This window comes from Notamacropus eugenii, chromosome 1, assembly GCF_028372415.1.
Source record: "Notamacropus eugenii isolate mMacEug1 chromosome 1, mMacEug1.pri_v2, whole genome shotgun sequence".
In the NCBI taxonomy this organism is placed as follows: Eukaryota; Metazoa; Chordata; class Mammalia; order Diprotodontia; family Macropodidae; genus Notamacropus; species Notamacropus eugenii.
This window is the reverse complement of record NC_092872.1, coordinates 432,094,954-432,112,963: the sequence shown is the minus strand read 5'-3', so window position 1 is coordinate 432,112,963 and position 18,010 is coordinate 432,094,954. Positions and strand designations below refer to the sequence as shown.

The 18,010-nt window shown below is 44.1% G+C and overlaps 1 protein-coding gene across 3 annotated transcripts in view; it reads right to left on the bottom strand.

Annotated features, from left to right (window-relative positions):
• Nucleotides 1-208: 208 nt before the first annotated feature.
• The window catches only part of RBCK1 (RANBP2-type and C3HC4-type zinc finger containing 1), a 33,520-nt gene continuing 15,718 nt past the window's right edge, over nucleotides 209-18,010 (bottom strand). For 2 of the 3 annotated variants that reach the window (XM_072631669.1, XM_072631670.1), the window contains exons 8-13: nucleotides 17,775-17,935; nucleotides 16,682-16,793; nucleotides 15,405-15,584; nucleotides 14,323-14,421; nucleotides 11,563-11,706; nucleotides 10,416-11,158 (exon numbers count right to left, since the gene is read on the bottom strand). In XM_072631669.1, the coding sequence (XP_072487770.1) occupies nucleotides 11,078-11,158; nucleotides 11,563-11,706; nucleotides 14,323-14,421; nucleotides 15,405-15,584; nucleotides 16,682-16,793; nucleotides 17,775-17,935 (777 nt within the window). In that variant the 3' untranslated portion in view covers nucleotides 10,416-11,077. Of the gene's footprint in view, nucleotides 344-10,415; nucleotides 11,159-11,562; nucleotides 11,707-14,322; nucleotides 14,422-15,404; nucleotides 15,585-16,681; nucleotides 16,794-17,774; nucleotides 17,936-18,010 lie in introns of those variants that run through there. The other variant, XM_072631671.1, reaches the window with a different exon arrangement.

The window sequence follows — 18,010 nt, the reverse complement described above, 5'->3', positions numbered from 1 at the left end:
CACTTTCGACATCTATAAAATGGGGATAATAATAGCACCTACCTCCTAAGATTATTGTAAGACAATATAATTATTGTAAGATAATATTGTATGCACTTAACACAGGGCCTGGCACATAGTAAGTGCTGTACAAATGTTAGCTATTATGATTACAGCTGAATGTTGAATAGTGACATCTTAGAGCAGATGAACTTGCTTGTAGGCTTACCGAGTGTTTGTTTTTCAGGCTAGTGACTTTCATGTTAGCCCTGGATACCTGAATTGTAGTCTTGAAGGAAGAAGGCCCAGAGTTGTGGTAGATGAGGTGAGATCAGTGTAGCTCCTTCAGGTTAAAAATCTATTCCTGTTATCAAAGTAGAGGTTTATGTCTTAGTTACTGGCTGGAAGCTTGACTCAAAATTGTAGAATCTCAGCTGGAAGGATCTCAAAGACCAGATAATTCGGGGGTTCTCAACCTTTTTGGTCTCTGTATCCCTTGACTTTCAGTAAACATGGCCATATATCCTATTCATTATGCAGAGATTAATTTTAGTTTACCATACATACACATAAGAAATAAAAGATTATTTTTTCATTAAACTATTTAGTACATGACATTTTTTAGTATCAAATCATTAGATATTTTATCAGAATACAATCAAAGTAGTGAGAATCTTGATTCTGTCTTCTATCAACCAACGTTTTCATTCTTGGTAGGGTTTGCAGGGAGGCCCATTTAGCTTCCATTTTGTTTCTGCTTTGAATTTGATTTAGAACAGGTCTGAGAATCCTGATTCATTGAGATGTTACATAAGCAGAATTAAAGTCTTGTGAGAACATTTAACAAGAATGGTATATCTTCCAAGATTGCACTAAAAATTTTGTAACTTCATTGATTAGAAATCAATTTGGAGTTTCTGGTCATTGCAAAAATCATTTCATAGGTTCCCAAAGTGGGTGATACTGCCTCTGGGGGGGCACTGAAAGAATCCAAGGGGGCAGAAGTGGCCTTAGGTACAAGTGGGAGGAGTTAAATAAAAATAAGGAGGGGATGAAAGCATAAGGAAAGAAGAGAAGAAAAATTTGAAAAAAACATATATATTTTATCTGTTGTGTAACAGTTAAAGTTGTAGTAACAAGCGTTGGCAGGGCGGGTTGTTGGGAAGTCAAGCATGTGTCCTTAGAAATATATGCATGTAATGACCTGTTTACAATGCCATACTACAAGGTAACATGATGCAATATTGCATCATCGAAATGACAATGCAGAAAGCCCTCCCCCAATTTACAATAAATTATTAAATTTGGGATGTATTTTTTTTAGAAAAAATATTTTATATTTTTTTAAAATGACAATTTTTAAAAAACATTAAAGGGTTAAAGAAAGTAGATTTCCAAGGTGGGGAGGATGTCGAGTAATTTTTTTAAAGGGGGCAGTAGATTTGGGATAAATTTGGGAACCTCTGATATAGCCCATCTTTAATTGGGTCTTCATCACTGATTTCTTTCCTCATTCAGTATGAAAAGGGTTTTGTGTTCTAATTTCATTTGTTTGGTTTTGGTCAGTAGGAATTACTCCTTCAAATGTCTCATTTTCAGATGCACTGTGATGCATCTCCCCCACCCTTCCCCAGCCTTTCCTGAACTCCTCACTTGTTCTCTCTCCAGTTCCCCAATTTTTCATTAATATTCCAACAGGATGATATAGTTATTTACTGATATTCCTTTGACAAAATTCTTATTCTTCTTGGGGTGGGAGAGGAGCAGGGAATATATATATATATATATATATATATATATATATATATATATATATATATATCCTGCATTCCCTAGATTGGGAGCCTCTGATCTAGTTAATATCTGAGTACAAATCTCCTCTGCAGTATTTATGACGAGTAGTTATTGGCATCTAATTGAAGACCTCTGGAGAAGTGGGGGGAACCTGTTTTCTTAAGAGGCAGCTCATCAAACTAGGATTAGAAAATCTTTTTCCTTATGTTGAGACAAAATCTGCCTCCAGAACTTCTACCCATATTAATCCTGTTCTGTTCTCTGGGGCCAAGAAGAATGAGTCTGAACCCTCTTCTGAATTGCAGCTTTTTAAATACTTAAGAACAACCATTTCTACCACCCCACCCTGAAACTCCCCCATCTATCCCCCTTACCCCCGCCCCCAAGACTACTTTTCTCATTTTAAGGATGTCAGTTTCCTTCACCTAATCTTCATTTGACATAGTCTCTAGTCACATCATCATACTAGTTTCCCTCTGAATGTGCTAGTTTATAAATTACCTCTCTAAAATGTGGTACCCAGAACTGAACACAGTAATCCATATGGGTTCAAATCAGGGCAGAGTACACTATGCCCTTCAGTTCCCTTGTTCTGGATACCACTCTATTAACGCAGTTTAAGAGTGTATTGATTTTTTTTGGCTGTCACACCGGGTATTCATTGATTTTAGAATTCCTTTTTTTTTTCACATGAATTGTTTTCTAGCCTTGCCTCCCTCCAAGGTTCCCTTTTCATTCTGTGAAGAATGACCAAGTTGATTTTCTACATGTAATCTAGACTCAAGAGGCCCCATATTAGTCCTAAAGTAGGAAGAGAATGGAACAGTATCCAAAGTACTGCTTCAGAATCTGTCCAAACAACTATCTCAGTAAGAATCATTGCTCACAGATATATCTGTATAGTTTCAGAGCACTTTCATCATTACAACCCTATGAAGGAGGTAATGTATTATTTAGTCCCATTCTACAGATGGGTAAACTGAGGTGCCAAGTGACTTGCCTAAGATGACATAGCCAGTTAGTGCCAAAACTGGGACTTGAATCTCTATTTCTACTGAACCGTATCACCCAAGTTTAAAGGTGGACCTTAAGAGATCATAGATTTAGAGCTGGAAGGGATCTTAAAGGTCATTAAGTCCAACCCCTGTGTTTTAAAGCTTAGGATACAGAGGCAGAAAGAAGTTGTGATTTGGCCAGAGTCACACTCTGAGACAGAATTGGAACCCAGATCCTTCTAATGGCAAGTCCAGTGTCCTATGCACTGTACTATACTACCTCCAAAATGCGAGAGGTATAAATCCATGTCTCCAGTAAGACTGATTATCTCAGTCAAGGTCCTCATTTTACAGAGGAAGAATTTGAGACTGACTGAAAGCAAGTACCCCACCTTAGGATAGTGGGGTATCAGATATATCAGAAGCCTTAAAGCTTCATATTGGCACATTTATCTCTATGTGTGGTTCATTAGTGTCTTGGGAAGCTAGCTAGGGTTCCAAGCATAGCTCCCTGACTACAACAAAACTGGGAAACTCTCTCCAAGTTGGAAGTCCATACACTCTTCCCCATGGCAAGTTTCCCTGTATTACAGAATGGAATGAGGGTCAAAATCAATGGGATGTATTCTTTTTGCTCATTCCAGTGATCTGTATTAACACATAGGTGTCTCTAATAATTAAAAGTAGTCTGTTCACTTCCAGACCTCAAACTCTATTATAAAGCAACAGTCATCATTTGGTATTAGTTAAAAAACAGAAGCAGATCAATGGAAAAAACTAGACACGGGAGACTCAGAAGCAATGGAATTCAATAACCCAGGCTTTGATAAATCAGAAGAAAAGGTAAATACTTCCTGTCTTACAAAAACTGCTGGGAAAACTGGAAAGCAGTCTGGCAGAAATTAGGCTTAGACCAACACCTTACACTATATTCTACAATATATTCAAAATAGATCTTTACTTAAGGTCACACTATAAACAAAATCAGAAGAAAAGCCGATCATATACCTCTCATGGGTACAGGTAGGAGATGTGTTCTTAACCAAATAAAGAATAGAAGCAATTGCAAAAGATACAAAAAAACTTGGTTTTAATAAAACTGAAAATCTGTACAAACAAGATTGATGAACTTAAGAAGGGAAATGAGAATGGGGGAAAAAATCTTTGTATCATATTTTTCTGATAGGGTTTAGTGTCTAAGCTATACAATTAACATTATAATATATATATACATACAAATAAATATAACATATATACAAGCCATTCCCCAATAAATAAATGGTGGAAAGATGAATGAATAGTTCTCAAAAGAAAAACTGCAAACTATTAACCATAGGAAAGAAAGCACCACATCACTAATACTAATAAAAAATAAAATAAAAACCCTGAGGTTTCACCTTCCCCCCTTCAAACTGGCAAAGATGGCAGTAGTTAATGTTGGAGGGATTGTAGGAAAGTAAGCACACTAGTGTATTGTTGGTAGGGCTGTGAATTAGTACAAGCAATTTGGAAAGCATACTTTTTAACTCAGAGATTCCATCACTAGGCTTTTACCTCAAGGAAGCCACCGATAAAAAGAAAGTTCCCTAATCTACCAAAATATTTGTAAACAGTACTTTTTTTCTTTTCAGGTCACTGGCATCTTCACAATGACCATTTATTCCTTACATCCTGATTTTGTTTTTTAAGTTTTCAATGCTCATGTTTATAAGATTTTGAGTTACGAATTTTTTTCTCCCTCCTTCCCCTCCCCCTGTCCCAAGATGGCAAGCAATCTGATATAGGCTATACATGTACAATCCTATTAAACATATTTACACATTAGTCAGGCATAAGCAGTACTTTTTGTGATAGCAAAGAATTGGAAATAAAGTAGATGCCCATCAACGGGAAATGGCAAACCAAATTGTGGTACATGAGTGTAATGAAATCTTACTGTGTTGTAAGAAGTGACAAATGAGATGAACAGAGAGATCAGCATGGAAAGATCTGTATGAACTGACTCGAGTGAAGTAAGCAGAACTGAGAAAACAATCTCCATGATGATTACAACAATGTAAATGGATAGAACAACCATGTACCAAAAAACCCCAAATGAATAGAAAGAATTTACAAAGAACAAGTATGAGTTAAAAGAAGAAATATGAGAAAATATCCCATCCCCTTGCAGAGATGGAAGGGCCAAAAAGTGTCAGCCATTGCACGTTTTCAGATTTTTTTTTTTAATGTATTGACCAGTTACGCTGATTTCTTTCCTCTTCTTTTTCTTAGTTTGTCTTTCCAAAGCGTTGTTATACGGGATGGCTCTCTGGCAGGGTGAGGGGAATTGTGGGGGAAATTACAGTGATGTAAAAAAAGATCAATAAAAACTACTCTTTTTAAAAAAGTCGCTGTTTTCCTTGAATGTCCTGCCTTAGAACTAGAGCATTGATAAAATGGGTTATGGCATGGGAGAAAGCTGAAAAGGACTGCTCTGGTTTCATGGCCTCAATCTTTTCTGTGCCTCTTAAATGTCACACTGAACACAGCTTGTGGTACAGTCTGAAAAGTCTTGAGTCTGGCAGCCTGGCACCCAGGGGTCCAAGACCAATTCTTCCACAAACCAGTCCGATGGCTGTGGGGAAATTATTTCCCCTCCCTAGGTCTGTTTCCTTCTCTGTGAAATGGCTATAATGATATTTGCAAAATTAATCTCATTAAGTAGTTGTTAGATAAACACAATAGGAAAATGAATCAGCTTTACTTTTCCTCCCAGTGTCTCTAAGTTCTTAAAAAAGAAAAAAAGACCTAGCACTGTAAGTCTGGAGGAGGATGAAAGACAGGAACAGCTGGCACGGGAATGCACTCTGATCTCAACCAGGAAGGATTGCTTTCACTCTGGTTTTGTTTCTTCTTTCTCCTTCCCCCACCCCCAGCCCTTGAGGTTCAGCCACATCCCCTTCCTCTTTCATAAAACGTGGCAGTTTTCTGCTTCTGCTCTGAGCTCCTAATTACCACTTCTTCAGCCCTGATCTGGTTTGGAAATTCCCTTGTAGCAGAGCTGATGGAACGCGGAAAAGATCACCCCTCATATTTTGTGTGATCTTTCCCCTGCGACCTCACATCCAAAGCTGAAGACAGCATGACTTCATGGCCTGGAAAACTACTCCTACCTGTTCCCTGGGGACCAGAATTCCAGCAGCAGGATGAAGCCTTTCAATGCACAGTTCCCTCATTGCCACAGTAGAATCACTCATTACTACAGTGAGAGGCAGTAAATAATTATGAATGTGGAGTCAGGAAGATTCCTAAGATTCTGAGTCACTGGTTTTGTCTGGTCTGGAGCCTCAGACAAACTAATCTACTAAATTTTGGTTAGGACGTGATTTGGGCTGGTTCCCACACTTGAAGAATTGATGCGTTTGGATAGTGTTTTGGTTCACAGAACATAAAAGCAGAGCCCCCTCCTCTTTCACCTTCCCCCCCCCCCAATGTTTATTATTCCCATTTACAGAAGAGAAAACTGAGGTTCAGAGGTTAAATTACTTGTCCTGGAGCTAACAACTTTGCTGGAGTTCAACTTGAACCCAAAAAGAATATTGACTTTTGTCATTCCACTGTTTCTTGCTGCCTTTTTAAGTTAAGTGTAAGTTGGTTAGTTGAATGAATGAGCAACCAGTCAGTCGGAAAGAAGAGTGATGGAATTCCTCATGAAGTATCAATGTAATTGATTTCAGAATCTTCCCTGAGAGAAAAGGGCTGGGCACAAGGCGGAGGGGTAGATTGAAGCAGTGGGGAAGACAGGCAGGACATCTTTTTTCTTCTCCCACTTGTCCTAGGGTTGGCTTTGCTGGTGTCTGATGGCAGAATGTGAAAATCAGGGAGGAATGGGGATTCCCTAGTTCCTCTTATCAGTAAGGAGAGCACACCTAGAGGAAGGCAGTTGAGGCAGGGACTCAGATCTTTCCTCCTCCTTCCCTGGATTTCCATGTGCCAGCTGGGGACCGGAAGTCCTGACAGGTGGATTTTTCCTGGGAACCAGCAGGTCTTTGTCACTCAAAAAGAGGGTTTTTAAAAACATCTGTAGCCTGCTCTGGGGGCCAGGCTGGAGAACAGTGGGCTCGCAGCCTGCTAGGCAAGCCTCATCTTGACTGTTGAAGGGGTGGGCTCTGTCTGTAGGGGTCTTTCTCTCTTCCCCTTCTCTCTTTCTTCATCGTTCCCCCTATTTTTCTCTCTTCTACTCCCCCCTTTTTCTCCTCTCTCTCTCCCATTCTGTCTAGAGAAAAATTGAGAGATTCCAGGGAAATCTTGGAGAAAAATGCTCCTGACCCAGAACCTGCACGTGAACTACTTTATTTTTTAAGTTTTATTCACATATCAAAATATGTGAGTTTTCTTGATTTAATTATTTTATGATTTCACTGCATTCTGTTTAAAAATGTTTCTATTGAAGTATTTTTATATCACCATAGTTTTCCCTCTCCCCCTCCCAGAGAGCCATTGCATTATTTTTTTAAATCACAATTTTATTCATATATTTTGTTTCTGAGAGATGGAATGAGGTAATGATTTAAGGGCTGGTCTCAGGCTGGAAGAAGTGTCTTTATATCCAAAGTGCACCACATAACTGGCTGAAGAGGCTGAGAAATTTCCTCACTAGGTGTTCTTTACACAGGAAATCCCAGGTCATTTAAAAGGGAAAAAAGGGTTTGTTTTGTTTTTACACCACCTTTTCTCAGTAGGTACCATTCCAAAAAGCCAACTCTTGTTTAATAGAGACAGAGATTTTAAAAGAAAAAGGAGGGAAAGTAGTGCAGTTCTGGAAACTAAGGGGGTGCCCATCAATTTGGAAATGACTAAACAAGTTATGGTATAAATATTATGTGGCTATAAAAAAAAAATGACAAGGAATGGTTGAAAAGAAACCTGGGAAGACTTGGAGGAACTGATGCAGAGGGCAAAGAGCAGAACCAGGAGAGCGATTTATACAATAACACCATTGTAAAGACCAATAACTTTGAAAGCTGTAGGCACTATGGTCAATGAAGAAAATGTTCTGCCCACTTCCTGGTAGAGAGACGCTGGACTCAAGATGTACAGTGAGACCAATATTTTTGGACAGAGTCAGCGTGAGGATGTTTTCCTGGCCTATGCATAAGTGTGAGAAGAATTTTGTTTTTCTTTCTTGCAATTTGTGAGAGTGAGTGGGTAGGAGGGAGGTAAGGCCAAAAGGAAAGAAAGAACAGCTCACACCAGTATGTGTGATATTCCCCAATTTGTGCAAAGAAGAGAAGGATTTTCCCAACATTTTCTGGGGTCCAACGAGGCCATTTTAATTATAGTATGCAGTTTCGATTATTTTTCATTCCATTTCTATTGTCATCACTGTCTATATGATTTTACCGCTTCTGTCTGCATCACTCTACAGTAGTTCAGATGAGTTTTTCCAAGCTTCTCTAAAGTCTTCATATTCCTAATTCCTTATAATGCAAGATGATTCTGTTAAATAAATGTACCATAACTTGTTTAGTATCTGCCAACTGATGAGAATCTACTTTGCTTGTAGGTTTTTACAGACACAAAAAAATGTTATGAATTTGGGGGTGTACTGGGTCCTTTCTGTCTTTGACATTTGGTGACCCATTTTAATCTACCACCTGGGGCGCTGTGAGACAGTACATCCCATCATTCTATGACTATGCCTTTGGTGGGGAATATGCTCAACTCAGCTGACGCCTTCATTCCCTTGGTGAAAGTAAAGTTCTGAGTCTGTCTATTGATGGAGCTGTTGCTGTTAGGCAGAGATAGATGGTTGTTTGTCCTTAGTTTTCAAAGAGGACCAATGACATGGCAGGTGATGTCTTGACTTTTGAATGAACTGGACTTAGGTGAGGCAAAGCTGCACAAAGTCATCAGCCTCACCCTCTCTCTCAGGGTCAAAAAGTCAGGACTGGCGATGGCCCAGGATGTAGGGATGACCTTGGCATCTTTGATGTCTGACCAAGCTCTAAGCGCTCCACAGAGCCTGCTTCAGCTACCTTTGTGCCCAGTGGAACAAATTGTTCTCATTTACTCATTCCACCAGGGGAGTCTTCACCTGATTGGAGTAGACACCCCACTATCTCACCAAGGGGTTTGGAGCCAGTCGGTTATCCTCAACCTGGTTTAGTCCATCTACCAAGGCAGTTTTACTAGGGTGTGGCCACTACTCATGCTATGGCTTCTTGGAGCCAAAGGTGAGAGCTGGGTGAAGATGGACACCCACACCAGAGGTGTCAGTCCTCCCTGAACACCCCATACACAGAGATGGATGACCTGAGCAGTGTTGGTGTATTTACTTTTTGCATTTCTGGGGGACCAGAATAGTGATTTCCATAGCAAAAGGAACTCCCTCTATCAATGCAGGTAGCATCCACTCTGCAACTGACAGGTTAAAATAAATGGCTAACTCAGGGTTACTAACTCATGCGTCAGAGGAAGGACTTGAATGCAGGTCATCCTGATTTCTCTACCCATTAATACACATGATGCCTCTCATGGAGTTTTATTATTCTGACTTTTAAACAACCATTACATATAGCAAAGGTATTTGAAACTACAGGGGGAGTGTGTTCTCCTTCGGGGTCACACACAAGGTGGGTAGAGAAGTTAAAACAATGAGACATGACACATGAGCTTTACTTGGGGCAGCTCCCCCCCACACTACTTTATATGTAAGACATACTCTCTTTACCCCACCATTACATGGGGGTATTCATTTTCTTACTACACTAGAAACCATGCCACGTAACAAGTACCAGCTGAAGGAACTATTTAGCTTAGAAGAGAGACTGGACTGGGGGAAGGGGGTGGAAAGTGCTCATATCTATCTTTAAGCATTTTGAAGTGCTGTCTTGTGGATGAGCACAAGCAAGGTGGCCCAATGGATAAAGCACTGGGCTTAGAAGGAAGACTCATGTTGATGAGTTCAAATCCAACCTTGGGCTGTGTGACCCTGGGCAAGTCACTTAACCTGGTTTGCCTTGGTTCCTCATCTGGAGAAGGAAATGACAAACCGCTACAGTGTCTTTGCTAAGAAAACCCCTTAAAGGTCAGGAAGTGTTGGACATGACTGAAAATGACTCAACAATAACACCTTGTGGAAGAGGGCAGAATGAAGAGCAGCGGGCAGGTGGCAAATTTCAGCCTCACATGAAGAACAAGTGTTAGAGCTGTCTAGAAGTGCAACGGACTTCCTTAGGAGTCTAAGTACAAGCTGAAGGACCACTAGTCAGAGATACTGTGGTCATGGAAGACTTTTGCTTCTTAGAATGTTATAAACAAACCACTGTACTATGTTAATATCAGCCACTATAATAGACAATGATCAGAGCAAAACATGTCCCCTTTGGTAAGAGGAGGAGAAGGGAGGAGGAGAAAGTGTTATGTAGAAAAGGCAAGAGCCTTGATACAACTATACTGTTACCTTGCTCTGGGATCATGAGCAAAGCACTTCCCTTGTTCTATGTGGCCCCAAAACGTGGGACTAGGGATGGGATGGAAAAAATTGCATTGAGGCATATTTAGGGTTAAGTTAGAAAAAAACCTTCTTGATTATTAGAGGTATTTCTAAGGGTTGCCCTAGATGAGCTGGCACATATGTGTATACTTAAAGATGACAGCTTCCTGTTCCCCAAAGAAAACTTTAATGTCAACACACAGGTCCAAGGTGCTTTACCCCAGGCAGAGGGCCCCTCTCTTCCCTCAGTAATCCAGGAGCCCAGTACATGTGAGGAGCCTCCCACTCAACTATGCTGGAAGTTGGTCTATAAACCCTGGCAGCGGGGGAAAAAAGGAAAGACCCATCTCTGTGACTGGTACAAGGTAATGATGCCCTGTGAGCTATAGGCTTATAGGTGGTCGATGGCCAGGATGTGGGTGACTGTTGTCGGCTATCCAAAGCATGGTTAAACGAAGAACCAGGCAGTGGTACCAACAGCAGCAGAGTGGGGGACTGGAGGTGTTTTCTGCCAAAGCCTGGCCAAAAGTTACCAAGGAAACAAAGGCACTGGAACGAACTCACACCATGAAGAGTCATGCAGACCCTCTGCTTCCTCCCCAGTGATGGCCTTTTGGTAGCCCAGGGAGGTAACAGTTTCCCATCCCAGGCTGCCCCAGGAATCCACATCCATGCCATCCCTGATCTATGCTGGGATGGGCCTGCGGTGCTGGGGCAGGATGGGAGGTGGGGGCTGGGGATGTCTGCTGGGAAGGTCAGTTCCCTGAGGGTTCGTTTTGCCCTGGTGGCCTGGTGGCAGTGCTGTCATGGCCAGGATCTCCTCAGGGGCTCCTCAGTGACAGTTCTGACAGCTGGGGTGGCAGGGGATTCCATTCAGCCGGCAGCGGCAGCCCCCACTGGTATCCCCAACGCCCTGATTAGCAGAGGGAGGAGAGAACTTTAGGGAAGACAACCAAGCTAGCAAGGAGGAACAGGAATGAAGCAAGGGCTATGACAAGGTGGCTTCCTCTCTGCCTATCTCAAGTATTTACTTAGGGATGCTGGGGACAGTTGGGGGCAGCTCTGTACAACACAGCATTTGCTAAAATCCAGCTGCATACAGAGCACACAGATCCCCTCAAGGCCTACCCACTCCAAGGGCCTATCAGTCTTAGAAACACAAGGGCACACCCATTTAAAGGTCAATCAGGCCTGGACTTCCTAGGATATGACTTCTGCAAAGGTCATATGGGCACGCTGGCTTTCCCAGGACTCTATCCACCAAATTTCCTGGGCCTTGGAAGCCCCTTTCCCTGCCCCCCAGGGCCCAGGACTCACTCCAGGGCCCCAGCGTGGCCCTTTGGTAACCCAGCAGATCTCTGTGTGGCAGACGGTGCAGCGGATCCAATCACAGCCATCCTTCTTCTGTACCACAATCTGGCACTGAGGGCAGTGCATGGCTTCGCCCTGCTGCAGCATCAGCTACAGGACAATCACAGTAACAGAGTCTGGTTGTTAGGGTCACTAGCCCAGGAGTCAGCTGGCTAAAAACAATGGCTCACTCTTCTATGGTGTGTCACACAAAATGCTTCTCTCACAATGGCACTGGGAGATGAGGTTATGCAAGGGCTACCAGAGTCAGAACCAGAAATGCTATTCCCTTCAGGGAAGACACCACAAAACTCAGCCCTGGCTAATTCAATTGGGGGAGGGCAGGAGAGTATAAGGATGAAGACAACAGACAGACCTCCAGGTCAGATCAACTGACCCCCATAACCCCCAAATCTTACACCATGCTGCTGGAGCTAGGGAGGCTGCCAAAGTGACAGGGGACAGGGTGGGACCAAGGCAGAGAGGAAATCATTTGAGGTGTTGTGTTCATCCTTTGTTGCTGAAGAAGACCATGCCATCAGAGAAATGATAACATGACTTGCACTTGACTTTGTTTTGAGTGAGGGAGGGCTGTGCAGGCCACCAGCCTCACTTCTCCTCCAGAGCCATCTGAATGCAGTGACCAGATATTCATCAGGATGACTGGAGATGACCCAGGATGCACTAGGAGACCTTGGGCCCTTTGGGCCTAGGTCTTTGCAGGTACTCACTTAGGGTGAGGTAACGTCCACTCAGTGAATAGGCCTGTTTAAGAAGCAGTCAGGGAATGGACCCTTTAATGAGCCCAAGAAAAAATAACTAAATCAAGTTGGGAGGGAAACAGCAAGTTACTACGATAATCACTCTTGGGTCCAGAAATCAGCCCTTAAGTGGAGCTTGGGCAGGGGGGCCTAGTGCTGTATAATCTATGGGCTTCAGAGTACAGTAGGTGAGGGAGAAGGAGAAGGAAGTGCTCCACCTGGCATCTTACCATTGCAACAATTTTGCTAAACTAGGAGCTGAGCTCAGCTGGTTCCGCCTGTTGAAGAGACACAACCACTAAATTTTGATACCCTAGGTTAAAGCCCTGGTCACACTGCTCTATTTGTGAGTCTGAGGATTATGTTCTCCCTTTTCCAGGTGAGGAAACTGAAGCCCAGAAATGGAAAGTGACCTAGCCCCGGGGTCACCCTGAGAGTTGGTAGCAGAGTTAGTGTAGACTAGAAGCCAACCAAGTCTCTTGATTCCAGTCCCAGGGGTCTCTACTAGGCTGCCTGCAGTTCCCTTGCCCACAGAAGGCACAGGAACCTACAGCTCCACCTTCTCCCGACTAGTTCCATCTCAGTTTCTCATCTGGAAAACGAGGGTAGTGGACATTCCTAGTGCTTCTCCCCTTGCTGGCCTCAGCTTCCCCCGCCCCTCTCGCTGCTGGGTTCATGTCCGTCCTGTCCTTTATGGCTCAGTTCATATACCACTTCCTCCGTGAAGGCTACCCTGCTTCCTCCCAGCTGTAAGTGTTCTCTTCTCTCTTAAACCTCTCAGGTCTCTCTGGGTGACCTGGGCCTCTATCACAAAGCCCAACTGGTATCCTATTTATGTACACAGTTCATCCTCCTCTATTTGATTTCATCCTCATGGAGAACAAGGATTATAACTGTATTTTCTCTTAACTCCAAGCATAGAACCCACACAAAGCTTCCTAAGATTGTAAAATTTAAAGCTAGAAGAAACCTTAGCTCTCAAGAAACAGCAGGGTGATACAGTGGGCAGGATCTAGAACTAGAAGTAGTCAGGAAGTCCTGAGTTCAAATCCAGCCTTGGATACTTCTTTCTAGCTGTGTGACCATGGGCAAGTCAGTTAACAGCTGTCTGCCTCAGTTTCCTCATCTGTAAAATGGGGATAATAGCAGCACTCTCCTCCTAGGGTTACTGGAGAATTAAATGAGATAATATTTGTAAAGAGCTTGGTAAATATTAAAGTGCGGTTAAATGTTAGCTATCATCTACTCCAGGTTCCCCACCCGATTCTTGTCCAACCACCTCATTTTAGAGATGGGGAAAGTGTGGCTCACAGAGAAGAAACAAATAGTTCAAGGTCAGACAGATTGTGAGTGACCCCACATGCTAACAGAGTTCCCATTAGAACCCAGATCTTTTGACTTTAAAGGCAGCGCTCTTTCCCCTATATCACCTATGTTTTCAATGAATTCATTTTAATTCCTACCTCCCTTCCTTTGCTCATGCTGTTCCTTTTGCCAGTTTACTTGCCCCAACTCTCTAGTTTTTTACATATTGAACTCCAAAGTTCAAGCCCTGGCTATGATTCTAGTTCAGTGAACATGGTGCAAATCATTTAATTTCTTTGAACGTTTTTTCCCTCATTCATAAAATGGGGATTCTTACACTACCCCCCCCCCCCCACAAGGCAGTTGTGACAGTAGTGCTTTATAAACCTTAAAACACTTTCAGAAATGTGAGCCATTATTATTAGCCAGGGCCCACCCACCCTCCAAGGCCAAGTTCAAATGCCATTTCTTCCCTGAATGGGAACCATTGCATTTTAGAACCAGAAAGGACTTTGGGGACCATCAAGTCTAGCATCTAGCCCCTCTCCTGTTACAGATAGAAAAATAGAACTGGAGAGGGGAAGGGGGTAGGACTGAGGTGAAGACTCAGGACATCAGAGCTGGGAGAGATAATGGGAGCAGTGCCCATCCCTGCCCTCACCTTGAGCATCTCTGTGGTCTGCCGGGCAGCTACATCATTCTGCGCCCTCAGGGCGAGGTCATCTTGGTACTCCTTGCAGTTCATGTTCTCGTGTATGGCCTGTGGGTGGAGGGAAGCAGCCCATCAGAATCTGTCCCCTGGAAGCTGGCCTGCTCCTCTCTGACATCCTCACTCTCAGGCTTCTGAAGGACATTTTGCAAAGTAGGAAAGGCCCTGGGGCCAGTACGCTCCCCTAGCTGTAACCCCTATGCTATGGCCAGCTGGACACCTGCAGGGGCCTAGCTCCTACTAGCATCCCTTTTTTCAGATCTTTTCCAACCCAGCTTCCTCAGAGTTAGAGAGCTCATTTCTCAAGGGCCCTGGGCATCCCCAGAGATGCTGCTGTCTCTAGAATCAAAGATTATTAAAGCTTTTTGTGTATCATGGACCCCATTTGGGCAGTCTGGTGAAGCACTTCTCAGAATGTTGTTAAATGCATAAAATAAAATCCCATAGGATTATAAGGAGACAAATTATTTTGAAATAGTTACTGAGATTTTTTCAAAACAAAGTCACAGAGCCCAGGTTAAAAACCCCTGCCCTAGAGCTATAAGACCCTAATGTCCTATGGTGGGATTCAGTGGTTTTATGAGTGGTGATGGTGGTAACATTGTTTTGCTAAAAGAACCACTAGCTTCTCTCTTGCTGGGTCCCACAGTAACAGCCCCATGTGTATTTGTAATGGTAAAGGGGTCTGTGCTTCCTCTGGGCCATGGCCCTGGGCCTCATTTCATCCTGTCTCTCCACCCTCCTTCACCTTAACTCTGGGCTTCTGCTCTTCCAATTAGGAAATGGAGTCTGGTTACATGAAGAGGATGCTTCTGATCTACCCTGAGTAGGAAATAGGTGTAGCTTTTTTTCCCTCCCCTCTCCCCAAACATAGGAGGGATGAATTGAGTAATCTAGCCTCCCTTTAGCAGTCTCCTGAATGAGTAAGGGCAGGTGAGGCGACTGGCAGGGAGGGTCTGGGGTGTTGGGTTGCGGGATCATCTGACCCCTTCCAGGCTGGATGTGGGATGTGGGGGTGGAGGGAGGATCCTGACCTTGCAGAGCAGACAGTTAACGTGCCCACACACAGGACAAGTGAACTCGTTGACATCGTCCTCAAAGAAGCACCAGCCTCGGCAGTCATTGGTCTTGCAGTGATAGCTGAAGGCACTTCTGTTCTCAGCGATGGAGATGCCCAGGTCCAAGAAGCGCTGATAGTCCTCCGGGCTCAGGAGCTGCCATAACAACTTACCCTCACTGGGGAGGCCGCCTGTCCCAGACACAAGGTGTCTTTCAGCAGTCACCCATCCGGGAAGCCCTCCCAGATTAACTCCACCCACCTCTGAGGGCTCCATTAATCTGTAACTTGATATTTCAATGCTGTCCCAAAGGCTTCCCCAGGACAGAGGGCCTCTCCATGCTGGGAGCTCTTCCAGAGAAGGCTGGATGACTACTTGTCATAAGAATCACAGGAATGTAGATCCAGGGCTGGAAGGAACCTTAAAAGGCCATCTAGCCTAACCCTCTGCCCCCACTTTACAGATGACAAAATGGAGGCCCAGAGAATTGAAGTGCTTTATCCAAATAGCAGGCAGCTGAGACAGAATTTAAGTAAGCCTAGGTCTTAAATACATTCCAAATCCAAGGTTCTTTTCACTGTACCCAACCACCTCTTAATGAGATGACCTCCGAGTTCCCTTCTGGCTCTGAGATTCTAGAATTCTATAATACTTGGCGGAATTACTGGCCTGGGATACTTCCCTTCTCCTCTCTGAATATTACTCATTCAATACTCAGCTTGGATTATCCCTCCTGTTTCCTGTGACCTGAGCTCCCATATCCCTGACTATGCATTAGACACCTTTGGCCCTTAATTGGATGCTGTCCTTGTGTGTGTTTTGTCTCCCCAACAAGACCATGAGCTCCCTGATGACAAGGGGCAGGGCTAGGTCTCTGTTCTCCGTCCACAGCTCTTATCACAACTAGTGATCAGATGGTAGTACCACAAGTAATAAAAACAGTGATATAATAGTTAACATTCCCATAAGGTCAACCAAGTGCTGAGTACTGTGCTAAGTGCTTTATCTTCCCATTTGATCCTTATAACAATCCTGAGAGTCAGGTGCTATTATTATCCCCATTTTATAGGTGAGGAAACTGAGACACAGAGGTTAAGTTACTTGCCCAGGGTCACACAGCTAGTGTCTGAACTCATGCCTTGCACTCCATCCATGGTACCAGCAGCTGCCACAGAGAGGTTGTGAGTTCCTCACAGTCCCTGGTCCCTCCCTCATCTTCAGCCCCTGAGGTGCGCCACCCCCCCAGAACTTACCGCTCGGACCTCTCTCTCCTGCAGCTTCCCTGGGCAGGAGTAGGTGTCATCAATGTAGGGGCATGACACCTCAGCCTCCTGGCTATTCAAGATTGTGCCCTGAAGGCAGTCCCTGGCAAAGGAGTGGAGGAGAAGGAGATAAGGAGAGCAGAAGGGACAAGGGGGGGCCCTAGAAGTTTAAAGACAGGCAGTGCAGCCTAGTAGAAAACCTTCTACAATTAGAATCTGGACACCTGGGGTAAATCCCTGAGCTGATAACGAGTCAGGACAAGACAGTTAATTAGTACTTCTCTGGACAAGACTAAGAATGATAACAATAGCCAAACATCCAATGCTTCTAGACTTATGAAGTACTTTAGAAATAACTCTTTGCTTGTCAGAACCACTCAGGGAGGTGGCACTATCATTATCCCCAATTCACAGATGAGAAAACTGAGACCTAGAAAGTGATTTGCCAAGGATCACAGAGTGTCAGAGGCAGGATTCGAACCCAAGACTCCTTGACTCCAAGGCTGTATTACTAAGCCTTAGGGCTCACATCAGTAAAGTGGGGATAATACTTGAAATATCCAACTCACACGACTGTTATGGAGCAAGCACTTTGTAAACTCAAGATTCTATAACAACAGGAGTTGTGATTATAAGGTACTAGGGATGCTGACGGCCTATGATAGCTGTGTCTTCCAACAGCTTCAACCCAGAACAAAGAACCAGATGGGAGGGGAAGGAAAGTTACCGGGACGTGTGGGGTTTGATGTAAGTTAAAACTTCCTACTGATTAGAACAGCTCTAGAGTAGAAGAGACCGCCTCTCAGTAATGTGAGAGTGTAGCCTCCATGACCACTTGTCAGGGAGGGGGTTCTGCTCCGGCACCCATGGCTCTAGGTGACCTTTGGTCCCTTCCACCTGGGATTCTGGGAGCCAGGGCTGAGTGGTACTGTCCTACCCCCACACTCTGCTCCAACCCCTCAGGCTTTGGGACTGGACCGGGGACAAGTCTCTTCCTTCCAGGCCCCGTCCCAGGCTTGGCCATCAGCAGGGAATAGCCCAGGCCGGCCTGGCAGAGCGCAGGTGGGAGGGAGCCGGGCCGTACTTGCAGAAGGAGTGAAGGCACTCTCGCAGGACAACTCCTTCGCCAGGCCCCAGGGACAAGTAGCAGATGGGGCACTCCACTGCCTCCGTGCTCAGCACGAGGCTCCGCTGGTCCAGCTGCAGGAGCTGACGGTAGTTCCCCTCCTGCTGCTGCTGCTTCCTCTGAGCAAATGAGAGAAAGGAGTCATAGCGAGACAGAGAGCTAAGGTCCCTGGGAAGGAACAGGATCACCTGAGA